Source organism: Aspergillus foveolatus (genome assembly GCF_047715535.1).
Source record: "Aspergillus foveolatus strain CBS 279.81 unplaced genomic scaffold BDW70scaffold_75, whole genome shotgun sequence".
Taxonomy (NCBI): domain Eukaryota; kingdom Fungi; phylum Ascomycota; class Eurotiomycetes; order Eurotiales; family Aspergillaceae; genus Aspergillus; species Aspergillus foveolatus.
Window position 1 is genome coordinate 17729 of NW_027396139.1, and position 16867 is coordinate 34595.

Consider the following 16867-nt stretch of genomic DNA (forward strand, 5'->3'; position numbering starts at 1 on the left):
TGGGTAAGGATAGAGTGAGAATTTGGGGTTGCGGGGTACTAAAGTATCGGAGCAAGCCCGATCCCGATTCTCCAATTGCCCAGTTCTCCAACTTCTCATTTTATCGGTTAGCAAGCCGCATGTAATTGCCGAGATAAAAAGCCTATGTACATCTAAGATATCAAACACTAATCTTATCGCCTTTCTCCATCTCATGCACCCCTTTCGGCCCCTCCGATACCACCACTCCCTCGACAACCTCCCTCTCTCCGTCAAGCACCCAATCTCTCCCCTCCTTGGCCAGATACTCCCATTCTTTGTCGTTGACCTCAGATCCCTCTAGATAAACCTTTTTCCTGAGCCCACCGATCCTAAAAAGAACCGCATACACAAACGCGGCCGCTACAAAGGTCAGAATCCAGCCCATCTTAAACATATTCTTTGCGGCCGCATTCACAGCTTGAGGCTGGTACTCGCCTACCAGCCCGGGTAGACCGAGCGCGACGCCAGCCATCCATGCAAACACAGCGAGATAATTGATGCCAGACCAGAACCAGTACAGACCTGATTTCGTGGCGTTGTACAATGAGGCAACGTGGATGTTGCCGCTGCGAGAGACGTAGTCCGTCATTATTATCTGCCACACCGTCAGTCAGCGTTTCTTCAAATCTTCAGGCCAAAGGGGGTCAAAGATTGGAATCCCTACAGCACAAAGCGGCGCCATAAAAATGTTATAGCTTCCCAAGAAGCTCAAGAAAGCACCCGCACTGGCGAGAAGCTTCCACGGCACGACGCAGACACCGAGGACAGCGCATAGAACCTGGCCGCGTCGAATTGTCAGGAACCGCGGGAAGAGACCTGTCATGTCTGCGCCGAAAGGAATCGAGTTCCCGCCAAAGTTCGTCCCAAACTGGCTCACGAGGAAACTAAATGCGACTATCCATACTGCGCAGCGGGAACCCGGTGTCCACTCGTGGTCGAGAATCGCGGAGAGGAGGTCCCAGATATTCCCTGCACAATAAATCACGATCAGCATCTCAAAGCAAGGAAAGGGAGGAGATGTTGGGCAGAGTAAGTACAGTATGCAGTCCCCCACTTCCCCTCGATACTGGCTGTACTCGCCAGCCCCAAAAAGAAGACGACAACCTTGGACACAAACACTGCGGCACCCTGCGGCCACCCCGCGTCTCTCGGCTTGTGACAATAGCGCGCAAGATCTGGCTGGTTCACGAGCATCGGACTCAACGAGCCCATGATCACATTGATCCCATCCATAACAGCCCACCCTAAATTCGCGCCTGAGGCAGCCGTGCTAGAAGCGAGGTGGATGCTGGAGATCCCTGCCCCATGTGCCATGCACCATCCGAAGAGCCCGAATGTGACAAAGGGCATCACCACGCCTTTCAGGCTGAACAACCAGTGGATTCTAGTGGGGTGGATGAAGCACTACAACCACGCCGTTAAACCCTTCCTTTTCTCATCTATCTGCAAGGAAGAAACATACGAACGGCAGCTCGGCCAACCACACGAGGAAGAAACACAGCAGCTGCTGAGAGGTAACATCTGCAGACGCGGGCAGCGCATTCGCCATCTCCGTCCACTTGTGTCCGAACATGCACCGGAGCATTACGGACAGAAGATTTGCGCCGTACATGCTCTGGATACCGTACCAGACGATGCATACGACGGCACGGATGAAGACGAAAAAGTAGGAACCGTAGAGGCCAAATGCGGAGCGCGCGAGAACGGGGCTGTGTTATTGTTATCCAGGTCAGTGTTATGATCGAAGGGGGCGTACGGGGGGAGTAGTTAGCGTACAAGCCTACATGATACGTAGCACCTGGACGTGCCATACCGATTACACATAAGGCTGCTATAAACGAGCCGAGACAGCAGGCGATAAAAGCTTGGTTCCAGGCCTGCCACAGCATCAGCAGAGCTCCAATCGATGGGAGGAGAGAAGGCACCAATCCTGTCGCAACCAAACTCGCAGCAACATTCCACCCTGTGGCCCCAAACGCCACAGAGAACCAGAAGAGGGGGAGGTTGTACCTACATAGCATGCGTTAGCTCTCATTCTCAGATATGGGGCAGTATAATGGTTTGGGAGGTAGGGTACCAAGTCCATGTCCGCTCTTCAGGGTACGTCGGCTCGAGATCTCTGTTTGACCATCGTCCTTTGCCGAGTGACTGGTGGTTTTTGGGGGCTGGATCAGTTTCAATGCATTGTATAAAACGGCGGAGTGCCATAGTAGCTGGCTGACTGCTGCTCTCCCTATGGCGAGTTCAACGTAACGGAGATGACCTCCAAACAACTATACAGGTTTCATATAGGGCTACGTTATCTGGTCGACGTCATGGTGGGTGATAAGCGTTACGGCGTAGATGGTTCAAGCTTGGACAAGGAATCCAAGCCGCGAATCTAGTGGTTCGATAAGAAAACTAGCCTGGACTTGTTGCTTGGGAATCGCAGCAAGCTATGGACATCGGACATCCGATCTTGATAAGGCCGATAGAGAGCCTAGATATAGAAAGTCCGTAGTCTGAACTGGAATTCGTATTCGGACGTCCGATTGCTATTCCTTACATGAGCCAAACTTCACACGTTCACATCTAGCATTACCCATCCTGGACTTTATACAATGTGATACGCTATATCACTCAAGACTTGTCGCCTCCGCCAGCACCCCCTTCTTATACGGAAACGTCTCCCTGAAAACCTCTGCAATCTCTGTTCTGGTCGCAACCCAAACCCCCTCCTTCGCAGCAATATACTCGACAAACTCCTTCAGCGCCTTGAACCGCCCTGGCCGTCCAATAATCCTACAGTGCAATCCAACCGTCATCATCTTCGGAGCGCCTTCCTCTCCTTCCTCATAAAGCACATCAAACGCGTTTTTCAAGTGCGTCAGGAATCCATCTGGATCCCTAAAGCCGGAACCCGGCACATGGAACTTGAAGTCGTTGCAGTCGTAGCTGTAGGGAATCATCAGGCACCCTTTTGCGCGGTCAGCAGGGAGATCCCGCTCAATGGGCAGATCAATCCAGTAAGGGACATCGTCGGCGTAGGTATCGCTCGCCCAGAGAAGCTCTTCGCCCATTTCCTCGTAAACCTGCGGAACAAGGGTCCGCGAATGCGGGCTCGGTCGCCCGTAGTACCACCCCTTGGGTGCGTATCCCGTAAGGGATTTCAGAGACGTAACAGCCTTGCGGATGTAATCCTTTTCCTTCTCGATACTGAAATCATGATAATTGACCCAGCGGTAAGCGTGCGACGCAACATCGTGCCCCTCATCCACACAGCGCTTCGCCACAGCTGGGTTATGCTCTAGCGCGCGCGCAACGGCATAGAGTGTGAACTTCATGCCGTGTTTCTGGAACAGTCGGAAGAGCCGCCACCAGCCCGCACGACTGCCGTACTCGTATTCTGACTCGGCGTTGTGATTCCGCTCATTTATGCTCTGGGGCCCTGTTGGGTTCTCGCGCAGATTTGATTCGGAGACGCCGTCGCCTTCCAGGACGGATCGTTCGCCTCCCTGAACACACAAACAATTAGTATGGGGGCGGATAGGCAGGAAAGGATAAGCGTACCTCTTCATAATTGATCACAAACGAGACGGCGATTTGGGCGTTGCTGGGCCAGGTGATTTCCAGGCCGAACTCGCCGTAGCCCTTGAAGTCGCGGGCGTAGCCGTAATCAGGATGGCTGGCGTAGGCTTCAGGCATTCCAGTTGACACTATTCGATGTTCTTTGTTTGGTAATCGAGGGTGTTGGTACGTGTTGCGCTGTTATCTATATGTACTGCATTGCGGCATCGTGGGTGCGCTTATCAATGTTTAGTGGAGGAAGCTATCTACTCCAACGGCGATGCCGATCAGTCACGGTGGTCCGACGCCGACGCTGTCTTGTGGCCAGGAGATATGATAAGGGTTGGGGTAGCAATGGCTTAACAAGCCCCGAGATATGTCGCGATGATAAGCATCAGGTTCGTTTGAAGGTGTCACTTTCAAAGCCGGGGGTTACTGGAGTAGTATGTCTAGGACAAGCCTTGTTTCTGAATGTATCCTGTTAAATCTACCGGAAGTGCCCAATCGGCTAGAAGTCAACGCTTCAATCCCTGTTTACAAGGCTGATAATTCGGCGCTTCGTTTTGAGTAGAGGTGTATAGCAGCCATTGCAAGATTCTGAAGATTCTCGCATATACTGCGTTCGTAGAGTCTTACTGGGGTGTTGAATTCCATCCTCACCTTATTGCTTAACCGGAAAGCCGGAGCGACTCAAGTCTGTGAAGGGTGCGGCGGCAAGTTTGATTTCTTCCTGCCACAAAGAGAGCGGTTTGATCCATTCTGGTTAACCCGACGTCGGTGACTGCGATACCATCCCCCTCCGTGGCAAACAGGATACGTCAAGCCGTGGATCAGTGACGATAGCATTGTTCGAGTTCGTCAAGCGAGGCTGATGTGAGTTCCGGTAGGCTCTCAGGTTCGGTTCGCTTATCTTCTATACAAGAGTTTCTCGACGCTGTGCCAGTGCCATAGTCCCCCCATGGAAGCGAGATACCCAGTTCCATCGCATCTGTGCTTTCGCCAATCCTGAGGTTGGCATCAAAAATGTTCCACACAGCCCACGGCTCAGCGGATGAAGGGAAGAAATCAAAATCCTCGACGCTCAGAGGTGGGCGGCCTGAGGATAGGTTATCCTCCCCTTCGCACTCAAGACAGACCGCTCGTTTGAACATCTGCAACCACTCCGGATTGTCCGCCGGTGTCTGATTCCACGTGTCCTCGTCATCGAACAGGATTCGGCGCCCGGCGGTTTGCAGCACAGTGTCCGTGATGGGTTGGTTGAGTAACTGGGCTTCACGCACAAAGTTGGTAAGATCCACGGTAAAGTGGTTAAAGGGCGACCGTTTCGCACCACTTTGCAGCTGTGGCCAAGTGGTTGGCATACTATCGCCAGGGTATGACTGGTTCGGCAGGCGCGAAGCGCTGAACGGATCCGGAGTCACAGCCTCGATGCCAATCAGGTACGGCGGCATAGCGTTTTCCACGGCAAAGGCCACAGACGGGTCGAGTCCCCTTGAACCTTTCCAGTCCTTCATTTGCGCGCCGTTCCGAAAATGCTGTCCAATATGTTCATTTCGTGCTGACCACGAGACAAAGGTGGTATCGCACAGCCCGCATCGCGAGTTGATGTTGTCAACTTGCATTTTCCAGCCTTCCATTCCTGGAAAGAACTGGCTTACGCCATGCACAAGACGTAGATGCTGGACGAGGTGATCCTTGCGATAGAATGTACGGAGGACTACCGGCTTTTCTTGGCATCTGGTATAGTAATGTGATTCGATATGGGTATCTGTAGGCTGAAGATGGTCGCAGAAGCAACATCGTTGGGACCCCGCTGTATCAGTATAGGTTGGCCCGCTTGAACAGCAGGTATAACTTTCTAAAGAGAGATGCAGGGTCTTCTCGTGCCGCGTCCAGTCGTACTTGGTGCGAAAGGTGTCGGTGCAGAAGGTACATTGAAATGGCCTTGGTTCTTGGGTCTTCGCCGCTCGCTTTGGGTAAACAGTTGCCCGTTTCCTCCGTCTTCGGCGCCTTGGCGCGTCGGCCGAGTAGAACCGATAAAATGAACCAACCGAGCTATGAGACCCAATGCTGTGAGTAGATGATACTGAGTTGTTCGAGACGGCAGACCCAGAGGCATTTGACGAGGCTGCTGACCGGGCGTCACTTGGCGTAGAATGCTCCGAGTATCTGATGTACGGATCCTGATGTGCTGTATAGTCACTGTGGACCACAGCCCCCATAATGGCGTCCAACGATGCGCCCTCAGCCTCAGGGGGAGAGTTCCTCCATCTCTCCATAGGACTCATAAGGCTCAGCTCTCCTTCTAAAGGCCGTCTCGTGTTGATTGAATGTCGAGTCGAAGTCAGTAGTGGGTTCGGACACAGCGACTTGTTCTTGCGCCGCCTGCGAGTGTTCGCAAACCATGTAGTTATCTGGGTGAGCGTCAGACCCGATCGGCTGGCTAGTTCCGTCTTCTCCTCCTTGGTTGGATAGGGTTTATCGCAATGCTGGTCGAACCATTTTTTCAAAATAGCCACTCCCGTTCCTCTCCTACCGTGCGGCTCTGAGACCTTGTATTCTGTGACGTTGGCTATTTCCCGGTCTGGGCCTGGAAATACTGTACCAGGTGCTTCATCTATACATGCCGCATGGGAATCATCAAAAGGCGTAGAGCAGGACCCGTTGATGAAGATCGGAGTCTCCGGCGGGGTGAGACCAATATCCGGTGACGGCCAGATTCCAGTAAATTCGTCATTCAAGATCGAGCTCGCCGACAGCAACCCACTTTGAAGATTGTCTGAGCTATCGGGCGTCATCCGGGGCTAAGTTCATGGCAATTGAAGTGATGGAGATGTTGAAAGTCGTACTTGGAGTCTCAGCCGAACCAGAGAAAAGATAGTCACGTGGGCTGTCGCGCCCTTGTCATTACCATGGTGGGAAGAGTCAACTGACATGGCCCGCTGTTTGCCAGGCCGACCTCGGAGAGTCGAACAGCGACTTCGAAGCGTGAAGAAAGAAATTACATCGATATATTAAAGTGAGATCGAGTTTTAGCTAGACATCTTCTCTTTTCTTTTTCTTTTGGGCCGAGTCCTGTCGGAATATATCCGCCCAGGTTAACACGATAAAATAAAGGCATCGATTCACGTGACTTCAATTTATTGTCGGGACATACTGCCCTATGGCATCGCCTGCCCCTGGGGTCGAGCTCGCTTAGTCATCATTTAGTAAGCTAGATATTCATAGGCGGCCACGTCGGCCATCCAATAATGAGAATTGTCCGTCCCATTCCACGTTTATAGAGAGAGTGGGCCTCAGGTTAACTATTAAAAGAAGGTAGGTCAATCGTCGCAGCGTGCTCAAAAAACCGGCGTCGATCTCAGTAAGGATGTGGACAGCCACGGCAGCTTGGCTTGACTTTCAGGCCTGGGTAATGGTCTTCAAAACCTAGCGACTATTGAACGTGAAACTCCTAAAGTATTTGGGTATTGATATGAATATATCATGTGACCTTTAGACTTGTTAAACCCCACCCCGCGAAACCCGCCCCAACCCGCCCCGACCCGCCAAGAATTGGGTTGGGTTAGACCTTCTAATAATCCATTGGGTCTTGGATATTTTTGGCTGCCCCAGAACCCGGCGGAGCAACCCGCCGGGTTGCCAAGACACCTAAATAGGTATTGTATTGTATTCTGATTACATTTATATACGTAAATAATTTATAATACTGTAATATAATACTGTATTTTATTTAACAATGCAGATCACTGCTTCTATAGGCATTGGTCTGCATATTTGGGATATTTGGGATATTTGGGTTGGGTTAGAATCATTTGCTAAATCCATGGGCGGTTTACTGTTCAGGTAACCCACCCCAAAACCCGCGCGGGCGGATCAGCTAGGCCTGAAAACCCGCCCCAACCCGTGGTTTAACAAGTCTAGTGACCTTCATGTACACGAGGTGTACACGATGAGGCCTGACTCACGCCACGTGATATAAGCGGCCTGTCGGCTCTCGAGGTGGTTATTAGCGTTGAATATGGTCAGGTGACTAGTATGTGTAACGAATGATTATATTGAAGGTCTTGATCTCCTAACTACGATCTGTGTAGACAATTTATAGCACTTAGAGAGCTTCAGAAGGTAAGAATCTCGGTATCTGAAGGTAGCTCAGCCCATATGGATAGCTGTAATCCGTTTATAGCGGTGTAATCGTATCATACGATCAGGCGAGAAAGGTGCTGGATATTGATTAGTAAGGAGGAGCATTTCGCCGGTTGACACGGCCTAATATCTGACCCCTCTTCATATCGTAGTAAAACAAGAGTGAAGAGATCTATCGTCAACAAGATAGAGAGAATCAATCGTCATATGGCATCCGATCCTTAGTAGGCTACGTCCGTGTAGTTGATACAGCTTCCTTCTGCCCTTTCCCCTCTGAGCATTCACAACAGGTATTAGTGAGAGAGTGCGCCTTGGAGGTTCATGCGCTATCCAGCCTTCTTTACTAGGAATATAGAATGCCGGACGCTGTTTGAACTTTTGAATACTTTTCTTCAGAAATATTTGCTATCTAAGTGTTGGCCCTAGGACATGACTTAGTAAGGACTGGACGTGTCGACGACTGAACATGTCGACAAGGTTCCTGTTAAAGTAAAGCCTATGTCACCGCTTTCTCATTGGCTTGATTCCCGTGCCCCATGGGTAGCATTCCAGGGCTCAACATTATGGAGATTGCGCAGGCTTATTATTATGGTGGTTGGGATTCATAAATCGCCATCACGTTCAGACTCTGCCCATCAACTTCATCATACTCATTTCACAGGCGTCACTATAGCATTGACCCTAAGATTTTCATGTCAATCACAATATTCTATATGGAACATATGAGGCACTAAATTCATGCACAAACTGCGAAAAATTGAGGTCATAGACTGAAAAAATCATGAATGCCAAGCACAGCCGGTGTCTAGGAATGATTTTTATGTGCTGAAGCGTGAGTATAACCGAAGCAAAGCACCCAAAAGTGCCGGAAGTTACGGCATTTCATAGCCCAGACAAGATCCTGACGTTCTCTATATTCTGATGCTCAAACAGCCAGAATCCACATCAAACTCTCACCGTCTCAGGAGGCCCAAGGTAACTCTTTCGAACAGCACCCGCCGTATCCAAGACAACTTTTTCAAGAAAAACCTCCGGCGAATTAACCCGCCAGGTAAGTGTATGTTTACCGGCAGAAACAGGGCCCAATTGCACCTGCACAGTCCAAACTCCATCCTCCACCTGATCCGTCCAGATATCTGGCAAGTCACCGGGCGTCTCGGGTTCCTGGAGCAAGCGGGTAAAGCTCGCTTCACTTGAGTCTATGGCCAGGGAGTACTGCATCGGCAGGGAAGGGTCTGTATCAAGATTCTGGGTGAGAAAAAGCGTGGCAGTTAGGTTCTGGCTGCTCTCGAAGAGAAAGACGTCGTATTCAACTCTTGCATCCTGTGCTGTGCTGATTGACGCCCGTGCGGCTTTGTATGGCCTCAACGCGACAGCGCCGGACTCGGTGCGTGTTCCGAGACGGGGCAGGGCTTTGAACGAGACCGTATCTGAGCCACTTATGGCGCGCTGGAAGTGCGCCGCCTCGATTGATACGTAACCGTTTGTTGCTGGGAAGCCATGGAAGCCAGCCGGAAGGGCAGGTCTATTCAGAATAGGGATATGGAGGTTTTCAAAATGCGGCTGGGTGTCGTACTGAACGTGTATGAGTACGGTCTCGTTGAAGCTCTGAGGGACTTTAGGCCAGTCGATTGACACTGTCAGGCGTTCCTCTGGGGTTTCTTTCGAGAGCTTGCCCGAGACAAGGCTGATATTGATCCAGTCGCAGGGTATACTCAAATTAAATGAGATGGGTTTCCGGTGATCGCCCCGGTGGAAAAAGTCTACCGTGTAAGACGCCGGGCCATATGGGTCCATCGTCGGCAATATAGGCGCTCGTGAGCCGACAGTGGGTGCAGTCTGATCGCACGACTCGCATACATACGACTGCATAGCGGCACTTTGCGATCCCTCAGCGTATATTCCCAGGTTGCCCAGGTTATAAACGAAGTCCTGTCGCGGCTGCACAAACGACAGGTTCTGAATAATGTCCCGAGATGGGTACAGCCACGTCTCCCATTGCCATTGCTCCAGCTTCGGTTGGTCCATAATCCCGTCCCATTTGCCGCCAAGCATGGCATGGAACTCTTCTCTGAGATCTGCGTCTGCTTCAGACGCTGCGAGGATTTGCTCTGCAACTGTATTTGCTGTGTTCCGGCGTTGGATAGCGAATTGCTGGTTAATCGTCTGTCCGAGGACGATGCGGTGGTAAATCAGGCCGGCCTGGATGGGATACTGGACAAGTTGTATGAATGCAGCTTGGCTGGCTGGAGATATGAAGGCGAGGGCCTTTGTCACTCTGGCTCCGAGGTTTTCCCATTCTTGCAGGATTCGCTCGACCTCATGGTAGTTGTAGAAGGAATAGGTCGCGGATGTAACCCCTTCATACTTGCGGCGCCCAACAAGCTCACCGTGCCGGAGGAGGATAGACGCAATCTCCTCTGCTTCGTTGTCCTTGCATCCGAGCTCCCGCAAGACGAACGCCTTGAGATATCCCGGAATCGTGGAGAAACCAAACCGTGATGAGTTCCACGCCAGGTCCATCGCGAAGGCAAACGGCAACTCCATCGGCTTGATGTCGGCCACATTAAAGACCCAAATCCGGTCTGCACCTCGGTCTAGAGCCTGCGATAGCTCTTTGTAGACTTTGGCCTGCTTCAGTCAGTCACCGGCAACGCTCTCCCAGCTTGTAGTTACATACGAGGTTATTTGTGTTCTGCCACTTATAACTCTTAGGACGGCCAACGTACTCAAAATGGTAATAGAGCTGCCTTCTGTCAGCTTTTTGATCATCTTCACGGGGGTAATATAGCGCACCCCAATTCCACCAGGCCTCGCGGCCTCTTCGGCACTCGGTAATCGCATGATATTTCCCCAGTTATCGTCCGTGAACATGAGGGTTACGTCCTCGGGCGGGTTCAACCCCCCGGCGTAGTAGGTTGCGACCTCCTTGTATATGGTCCAGACCTCTGCCACCATCAGCATCAGCAAGGGAGCAGGTTCGCAGGGTAGAAAGCAGCACACGTTTCACATCCGAGAGACTGCCGTATTCCTCCGTCAGCATATCCCTCTGCGTTTCAAAAACGTCTTCCAGCAGCGCAATGGGATCGGGTGCACTGATGGCACTGTCACTAGCACCACGCATCCCCAGCGTAAAGTAAGTCTCGTTCTTCGCTGCGCGTCTCACGCCTTCTCGCATAAACCTCGTCACATTTGCCTTGTTGACCGTCCAATCCCACTCACCCGTCTCTGACGAATTCCACTCATTGGTCGCGCGCTGCATCGGCTCGTGATGGCTTGTCGAGACCACAATACCATAATCATCAGCCAATTGCTGGTTGTGCGGATCGTCTGTAAAGAAAATGTTCCCCGGCGGAGGGACATACGATGCCCACATGGCCGGCCAGATAAAGTTTCCCTTCAGCCGCAGAATCAGATCAAAGACGTGTCGGTAAAACTCGGTGTCAAGCGGGTAGTGGTCCACACCGTGTTTCTTGGACCACCAGCTTGTCAGGGCGGGTGCTTCGTCGTTTATGAAGAGCCCGCGGTACTTTACACTCGGTGGACCTTGCCTTGTTGTCTTGGGGTGAGCGTAGATCGTGGAATGCTGGGTGGGGGGTACGTCGGCCCAGTAGTGGTACCTAGCCTCTCGTTATCGGATTTTTTTTTTTTTTGATAGTTCAAAACGTGAGCTTACGGTGACTGTCCGCACTGCTCTGCGAGCGTATATATCCCATATACCACTGCCCTTTTATCGCTGCCCGCGATGACAAGCGCATCCTTTCCCCTTTGATAGTCGGTGACAACCGTCGTGCGAAACGTTTCCCATTCCCCCCGGATATCTGTCACGTTAAGAAGCCCTCTATTCTCCAGGTCCTGTACTAGCCCTGAATGGACTGTCGCTGCGATAATTGCTGTTTTTGTCGATCCTAGACTCGTGGATCCGCTTGCGTCTGCAGCAGAGCGACGAGGTCTTCTTCCCGTGATTTTCTCGATATCATTTGCCAGGCTTTCTGTAGCAATCTCGACGGCAACTGGGTCTTGATTATCATATAGTATTGCGGCATTATGAATTGGAATCGCTCCTGTTTGGGGATGGAACGTAACGATCTGCTCCTCTAGGAGAGCCAGGCTTGTTGTAACGAGAATAGCTAGAAGACATACCAAGGTAAAGGGCAAAGCGGCCATCTTGATATTATCTGACCCCATTTCCTCTGGTCCAAGGATACCCGGACCTATATATGAACCAGTAACAGCAGAACAGAGCCTGACTGAGCAATACTGAGCGAGACTTGATTTTCCACCTATCACTCACGTAATCTATGGGTTATCTGGTCTTTGGTATGCATGATCTGCATGCTCGGGTTAATTATGAACGAGCAGGGTCTAAGCCAAGACCGACAGCAGGAAGCGACGTGCGGGGATCATCTTCAAAGGGAAGGCCGCTTAGGCAAGAAAAGGAGAGGGATTTCCCGCTAGATCAACTGCCCCCGGGTCCTCATATTATATACAATATTGTATACAAGTAAATGTGGCCGGCGGAACTACTAAGTAGATTATTCCTCCCTGGCCAACAAGGCCAGGCTGCCATTGCCGCGTTCGCCAATAATTCACAGTACCAGATCCGGGGCCTCACGCGAAACCCTTCCAGCGCTGCCGCAAAAGACCTCGCTGCCAAAGGGATTGAAGTAGTCAGAGCCGACATAAACAATATCGACACCATAACAGCCGCCTTTAGAGGCTCACACATCATCTTTGCAGTCATAGACTTTTGGACGCTCTACCAGCAACAAGGGTACGAAAAGGCCAAGGAGCTTGAACGACAGCAGGGTATCAACATGGTTAAAGCTGCGGCAGCGGTCTTGACGCTGGAACACTACATCTGGAGTACGTTGGGAAAGACAAAACAGGAACACCCTGTGTACCACTTCGAGGGCAAGTTCGACGTGGAGCAGACAATCCGCGCGGAGTATCCGGACCTACATGCAAAGACTACATTCCTACTCGTCTGTTTCTATGCAAATAACCTCCAGATCGCGTCACTCAGGCTCTACTGGATTGAGACCGCGGGGAAATATATACAGTTTACCACCTATGATCCGGAGACGGTTATACCTTTTATTGGGGACGTGATGAATCTGACACCTTTTATCGAGGCTATCATTTAAAAGCCCGGCAGAGAAGGTCAGGAACGGCGCAATGGTGATTGCCAGCATTGCACAATGGACGGCAAGGAAGTGGGTTGAGGAGTGGGCGAGAGCAAAGGGGAAAATGGTACAGCTTGTCCGCATCTCTCGTGATGACTACGATGCGCTGTGACCGTGGCCAAGATGGGCCGAGGAGTTTGCACTCATGATGGATTATTTTCGGTTTGTGCCTGTACAGGAATGGGTCGAGCCCGGCGTAAGTTTTTTGACTGCAGAGGATCTGGGAGTCAGGCCAGTGCAGACGATGGAGGAGTGGGCTAGGACTTAAGGGCTTCCCGACTTAATCTGTCTACTATCTGATTAATTACATGCTTCACCATGACAGAGTGCCTCTGGAGTCTGGTTTGTGTTGATCTTCCATGATAACGAATGTCTATAATTTGTCCTGGCAGGGTTGATATTTGGGCCATAGCCTGCCTAGTTAGCTCATCCGCTGTACACAACTTACGTGTCAGTAGAGTTGCTTATCGCACTTGATATCTCAAGTCTCTCAGAGGAGCTTCACCCAAATGGGCATGACTGACCTTGGCAAATGCTGCATAGGCCACATTTTTCGTGCCATACTTGGTGCCGATGGTGTGGAGGGGAGTTATCATGTGACACGCTCAGACCTGAGTCACCAAGGCCAAATCACTCGTAAAAGCCAACACATTCGTAGCCAGAAGCCGACAGCACCGGAACTTAGTCTGCAGTTCTTGATCCTGATGGCAAGTTGCTTTTCTGAGCCAGGACGCGATAACCTGACTCCAGCTCAGCAGAACAGCATCAGCCCTGGAAACTCCACTCTCCCGCCAAGGATCACCGGGGGCATCATGGATTGCGAGCAAAGTTGCGAGCAGACTCTTCAACCCCTAGCTCAGAGAGTCACTGTGCAAGGACCTCATGTCGACAGCGAATCTACAATCGAGCACTGCTAGCCTCTTCTCGCGCAACTTAGAATCATCCCTAGAAATACCACAAAGCTCTTGATCGAACAAGATCCACCGTCTAACACAGAATGGCCCATTCTCGGTGACCACTTCACCAGCGTCTGCAAGCTGGAGATAGATAGCGGCTTTAACGAGAATCTCAATGATAAAGATATGCCGGTGCACTGGCCGCTCGAGCGGTTGGTGTTGTCCGGTGTGTGCGGAGAGGTCACCAAATCGCCGCATATCCTGCATGGCCGTATCAAGCATTTGATCCTGTACTTCACGATGGAGTTACGATTTGAGGGGCCGACATCTGATGAACAGTTACGTATGAACCAGGAGGCGATTGCATGTGGCGAAGCCAAGATGCAGTATTTGAGCTGCCCATCCGATATCCAGCTAATCAATATGAGCCAGCAGGGCAAGGAGTGGATGGCAGAGAAGAATAACGCCCTCTGTCTGACAGAGAATTCCCCGCGCGAGCCAGAAACGCAACCCATTGCAAGCGAGGAGAGCCGTCTACGTACGCTGGAAATTATCGAAAATGATGCGCTCGATGCGTTCCTTCGCATGTCAGCCGCATTGCCTCACCTCGTGGCGACCGTCACCTCCCTCACCTTCCGCTCGACTTCGCTGGGACAAGATTTCGGCTGGTTCCCAGAGTGTCTCTTTCCCAAGATCTTGGCTCAGCTCGTTGCTCTGGAAACACTCAATCTATCTGTCGGCGCAGTCTTCAAAGAACCATCAACCCTCTCAGGTCTTTACGCCAACTTCCCGCCAAACCTGACCAACCTCCATTTCCGCGGCCCTGTTCTGCTCTGTCAGTCAGATCGGTGGAAGGAGTGGGTCAATGCATTCTCTAACAAACCATTTTTGCCCAGGCTTGAGCGTCTTGCGTTCGTGCTTGATCTGTACTATATGCCGGATGAGTACGGGCACCTGGAGCTGCAGACCCCACCGGAGGAGGACCTCAAAGAGGCGCGCACTGCTTGTGAGCAGTTGTATGAGGCGGCACACCGCCGTGGATTGACCATGGAGACTTTGCGTGATGACTGGGCGGGTAAGAATGTTTTGCTGAGACCGGTGGATGATCGGTGGTGACTCATGTCCCCAGTTGCATGGAGCGTGAACTTGCTGTTCCCTTGACCGGAGCACAACCATTTCAGTTGCTGTAAAAGGACAGTACTGCACGGAGTATGTATCGGACAAAAGCGTTGATGAAAGAAGGTAGCTGATAGTCTTGGGCAATATAATTTTTCATCACACTCATGCAGATGTTTCTCCAGACCTGTGACTTGTATATAGATTCACCTCGATGTGAGTATGCAGCATTAAGCCTACTAGCCATGACAGTCCTAATCGTTCAAATTCAGGTTCTCTACGGAAGCAATCTCACCTTTTATCAAGCCTTTATAGCGTTCCTTTACGCCATATGCTTAAGTACCAGGAGCGACACCTGAGGTCACCTCGAAAAAGTCGTCAATTGGACGAGAAATCAAAATTCGCATTCGCCTTCCATGTACGTCTGACACAAACAACATTCTCAACTCATCATCTGTGGCACTAAAACCATCAAGGGACTCTCTATTGGTCTACGGATTCCTACAGTTCAGAGAGATAGTTCCAATAATTTGTTCTCTCGGCCTCATGTCCTGCATAGTCCACCTTAATAACTCTGTTCACCTTCGCTCAATTCTGAACGCTTGATTAGCACAGGAGATAATCTCCGCATTGGGCTTCTCGTCAACGGAGACACCCTGGGGCATTCTGTTGCGAGTGCAATAAATTCACGAGCCGTAAAAGAGACTCTAGCTATAATTAGATTCTCGAGATACACTCTATCGACTCTACTCTATCACCATGCTGAGATCTACGCTAAAATGCCTGCATCAGTGGTCTCAAGCAACTTCTCCAGCCACTCCAGCCTTGCCTTGAATGCCCTCTTACTAACGCTCGCCTCCGGCGCAAAAGTATCAAACGCATGCCACGCCCCCGGCCAAACATGCAGTTCTGTCTGCACGCCCGCCTTCCAAAGGTTTCCCGCAAACTCCATATCCTGGTCCCGGAAGACATCCGCCTCGCCGACATCCAGGTACGTCGGCGGGAGACCCGACAGACCTTGTTGTGTTTCGGCTGCACGCGCAGGCAGTGAATAAATGCTGGCGTGTTCGCGGTTCTTACCAAGTGCAAGGTCGAGACCATGCGCGTTATCGTCCTTTGTCCATGGCGCAACCTCGCCGTATTGTTCTATGGATTGAGAAGTCGTGACGTCGGCAACCCACGGATAGAAGAGCATTTGGCCGAGAAGTTTCGGCCCGGCACGGTCTCGTGCAAGTAACGAGACTCCCGCTGTGAGATTTCCACCCGCGGAACCGCCGCATGTCACCAGTTTACCGGGATTGAATCCAAGCTCCGAGGCGTGGGAATGGGCCCAGCGTAATGTCGCGTAGGAATCCTCGACCTGCGCCGGCTGCGGGTGCTCAGGTGCGAGCCGGTACTCAGCCGATATAACGACCGCACCGAGTTTCTCAATGATGTCGAAGAGCGTGTTGAGCCCGACGAACCGATCGGCTGTGACGTGGCCGCCGCCGTGGAAATGGACAATTCCGACGGTCTTCGACGCTGGCTGAGCTTGATGTTCGGCTTTCGTCGAGCGCAAGACTGAAGCGCGTAATGTGCCTGCGGGGCCTGGGATGTCGACTTCTGAGTGCGAGATTAAAGCCTCTCTGCCACCGCTTATGGACTCCCACGTTAAAATTGCGGCCTTGCGGCGGGCTGAAAGGCTTTCGCGTAGCGGGGTTCTGGGGAAGCTTTTTTGAGCAACGGCGAGTTCAGGGTCAAGGGGTGGGCGAATCGTTGATGGATGGTTAGACATGGTTGATACTGTGAGGGCAATGGATCGCGGGGTCGTGCTTGCTCTGGGGTTCGTGAAACACAGTATGAGGGGTTCCGTGCGGTTTAAGTAGTGCTGGAAGACCCATAGCCCCCACTGTCTACCGTCGAGTTCTGTGATTTGTGATGCAGATGCTGGAACTATGTCGATCCATTTAGGTACCC

The 16867-nt window shown here is 51.5% G+C and overlaps 8 protein-coding genes across 8 annotated transcripts; 3 read left to right on the forward strand and 5 right to left on the reverse strand.

Moving 5' to 3' along the window:
* Positions 1–160: 160 nt before the first annotated feature.
* Positions 161–2229, reverse strand: BDW70DRAFT_171458 (nucleobase cation symporter-1 family protein; the record flags this gene model as incomplete). Its single annotated transcript, XM_073743223.1, has 7 exons — positions 161–616; positions 686–990; positions 1059–1425; positions 1484–1730; positions 1798–1898; positions 1947–2031; positions 2099–2229. 7 exons carry the CDS (start codon positions 2227–2229, stop codon positions 161–163), a joined length of 1692 nt encoding a protein of 563 aa, XP_073592112.1.
* Positions 2230–2636: 407 nt separating this feature from the next.
* Positions 2637–3705, reverse strand: BDW70DRAFT_163648 (uncharacterized protein; the record flags this gene model as incomplete). Its single annotated transcript, XM_073741330.1, has 2 exons — positions 2637–3515; positions 3571–3705. 2 exons carry the CDS (start codon positions 3703–3705, stop codon positions 2637–2639), a joined length of 1014 nt encoding a protein of 337 aa, XP_073592113.1.
* On the forward strand, positions 3678–4224 carry BDW70DRAFT_113342 (uncharacterized protein). The gene has a single exon (XM_073734597.1). The coding sequence runs from the start codon at positions 3777–3779 to the stop codon at positions 4050–4052; it is 276 nt and encodes a 91-aa protein (XP_073592114.1). The 5' UTR covers positions 3678–3776; the 3' UTR covers positions 4053–4224.
* Positions 4225–4397: 173 nt separating this feature from the next.
* On the reverse strand, positions 4398–6503 carry BDW70DRAFT_153448 (uncharacterized protein; the record flags this gene model as incomplete). Its single annotated transcript, XM_073739638.1, has 2 exons — positions 4398–6371; positions 6435–6503. 2 exons carry the CDS (start codon positions 6501–6503, stop codon positions 4398–4400), a joined length of 2043 nt encoding a protein of 680 aa, XP_073592115.1.
* Positions 6504–8658: 2155 nt separating this feature from the next.
* Positions 8659–11880, reverse strand: BDW70DRAFT_163650 (glycoside hydrolase family 115 protein; the record flags this gene model as incomplete). Its single annotated transcript, XM_073741331.1, has 5 exons — positions 8659–10344; positions 10394–10459; positions 10510–10661; positions 10717–11333; positions 11390–11880. The coding sequence occupies 5 exons, from the start codon at positions 11878–11880 to the stop codon at positions 8659–8661; spliced, it is 3012 nt and encodes a 1003-aa protein (XP_073592116.1).
* Positions 11881–12063: 183 nt separating this feature from the next.
* BDW70DRAFT_153450 (NmrA/HSCARG family protein) lies at positions 12064–13167 on the forward strand (the record flags this gene model as incomplete). Its single annotated transcript, XM_073739639.1, has 4 exons — positions 12064–12107; positions 12248–12821; positions 12874–12975; positions 13033–13167. 4 exons carry the CDS (start codon positions 12064–12066, stop codon positions 13165–13167), a joined length of 855 nt encoding a protein of 284 aa, XP_073592117.1.
* An 814-nt stretch (positions 13168–13981) lies between these two features.
* On the forward strand, positions 13982–14911 carry BDW70DRAFT_163652 (uncharacterized protein; the record flags this gene model as incomplete). The annotated part of the gene is made up of 1 exon (XM_073741332.1): positions 13982–14911. The coding sequence occupies one exon, from the start codon at positions 13982–13984 to the stop codon at positions 14909–14911; it is 930 nt and encodes a 309-aa protein (XP_073592118.1).
* A 769-nt stretch (positions 14912–15680) lies between these two features.
* On the reverse strand, positions 15681–16685 carry BDW70DRAFT_171460 (alpha/beta hydrolase; the record flags this gene model as incomplete). The annotated part of the gene is made up of 1 exon (XM_073743224.1): positions 15681–16685. The coding sequence occupies one exon, from the start codon at positions 16683–16685 to the stop codon at positions 15681–15683; it is 1005 nt and encodes a 334-aa protein (XP_073592119.1).
* Between the last annotated feature and the right edge of the window lie 182 nt (positions 16686–16867).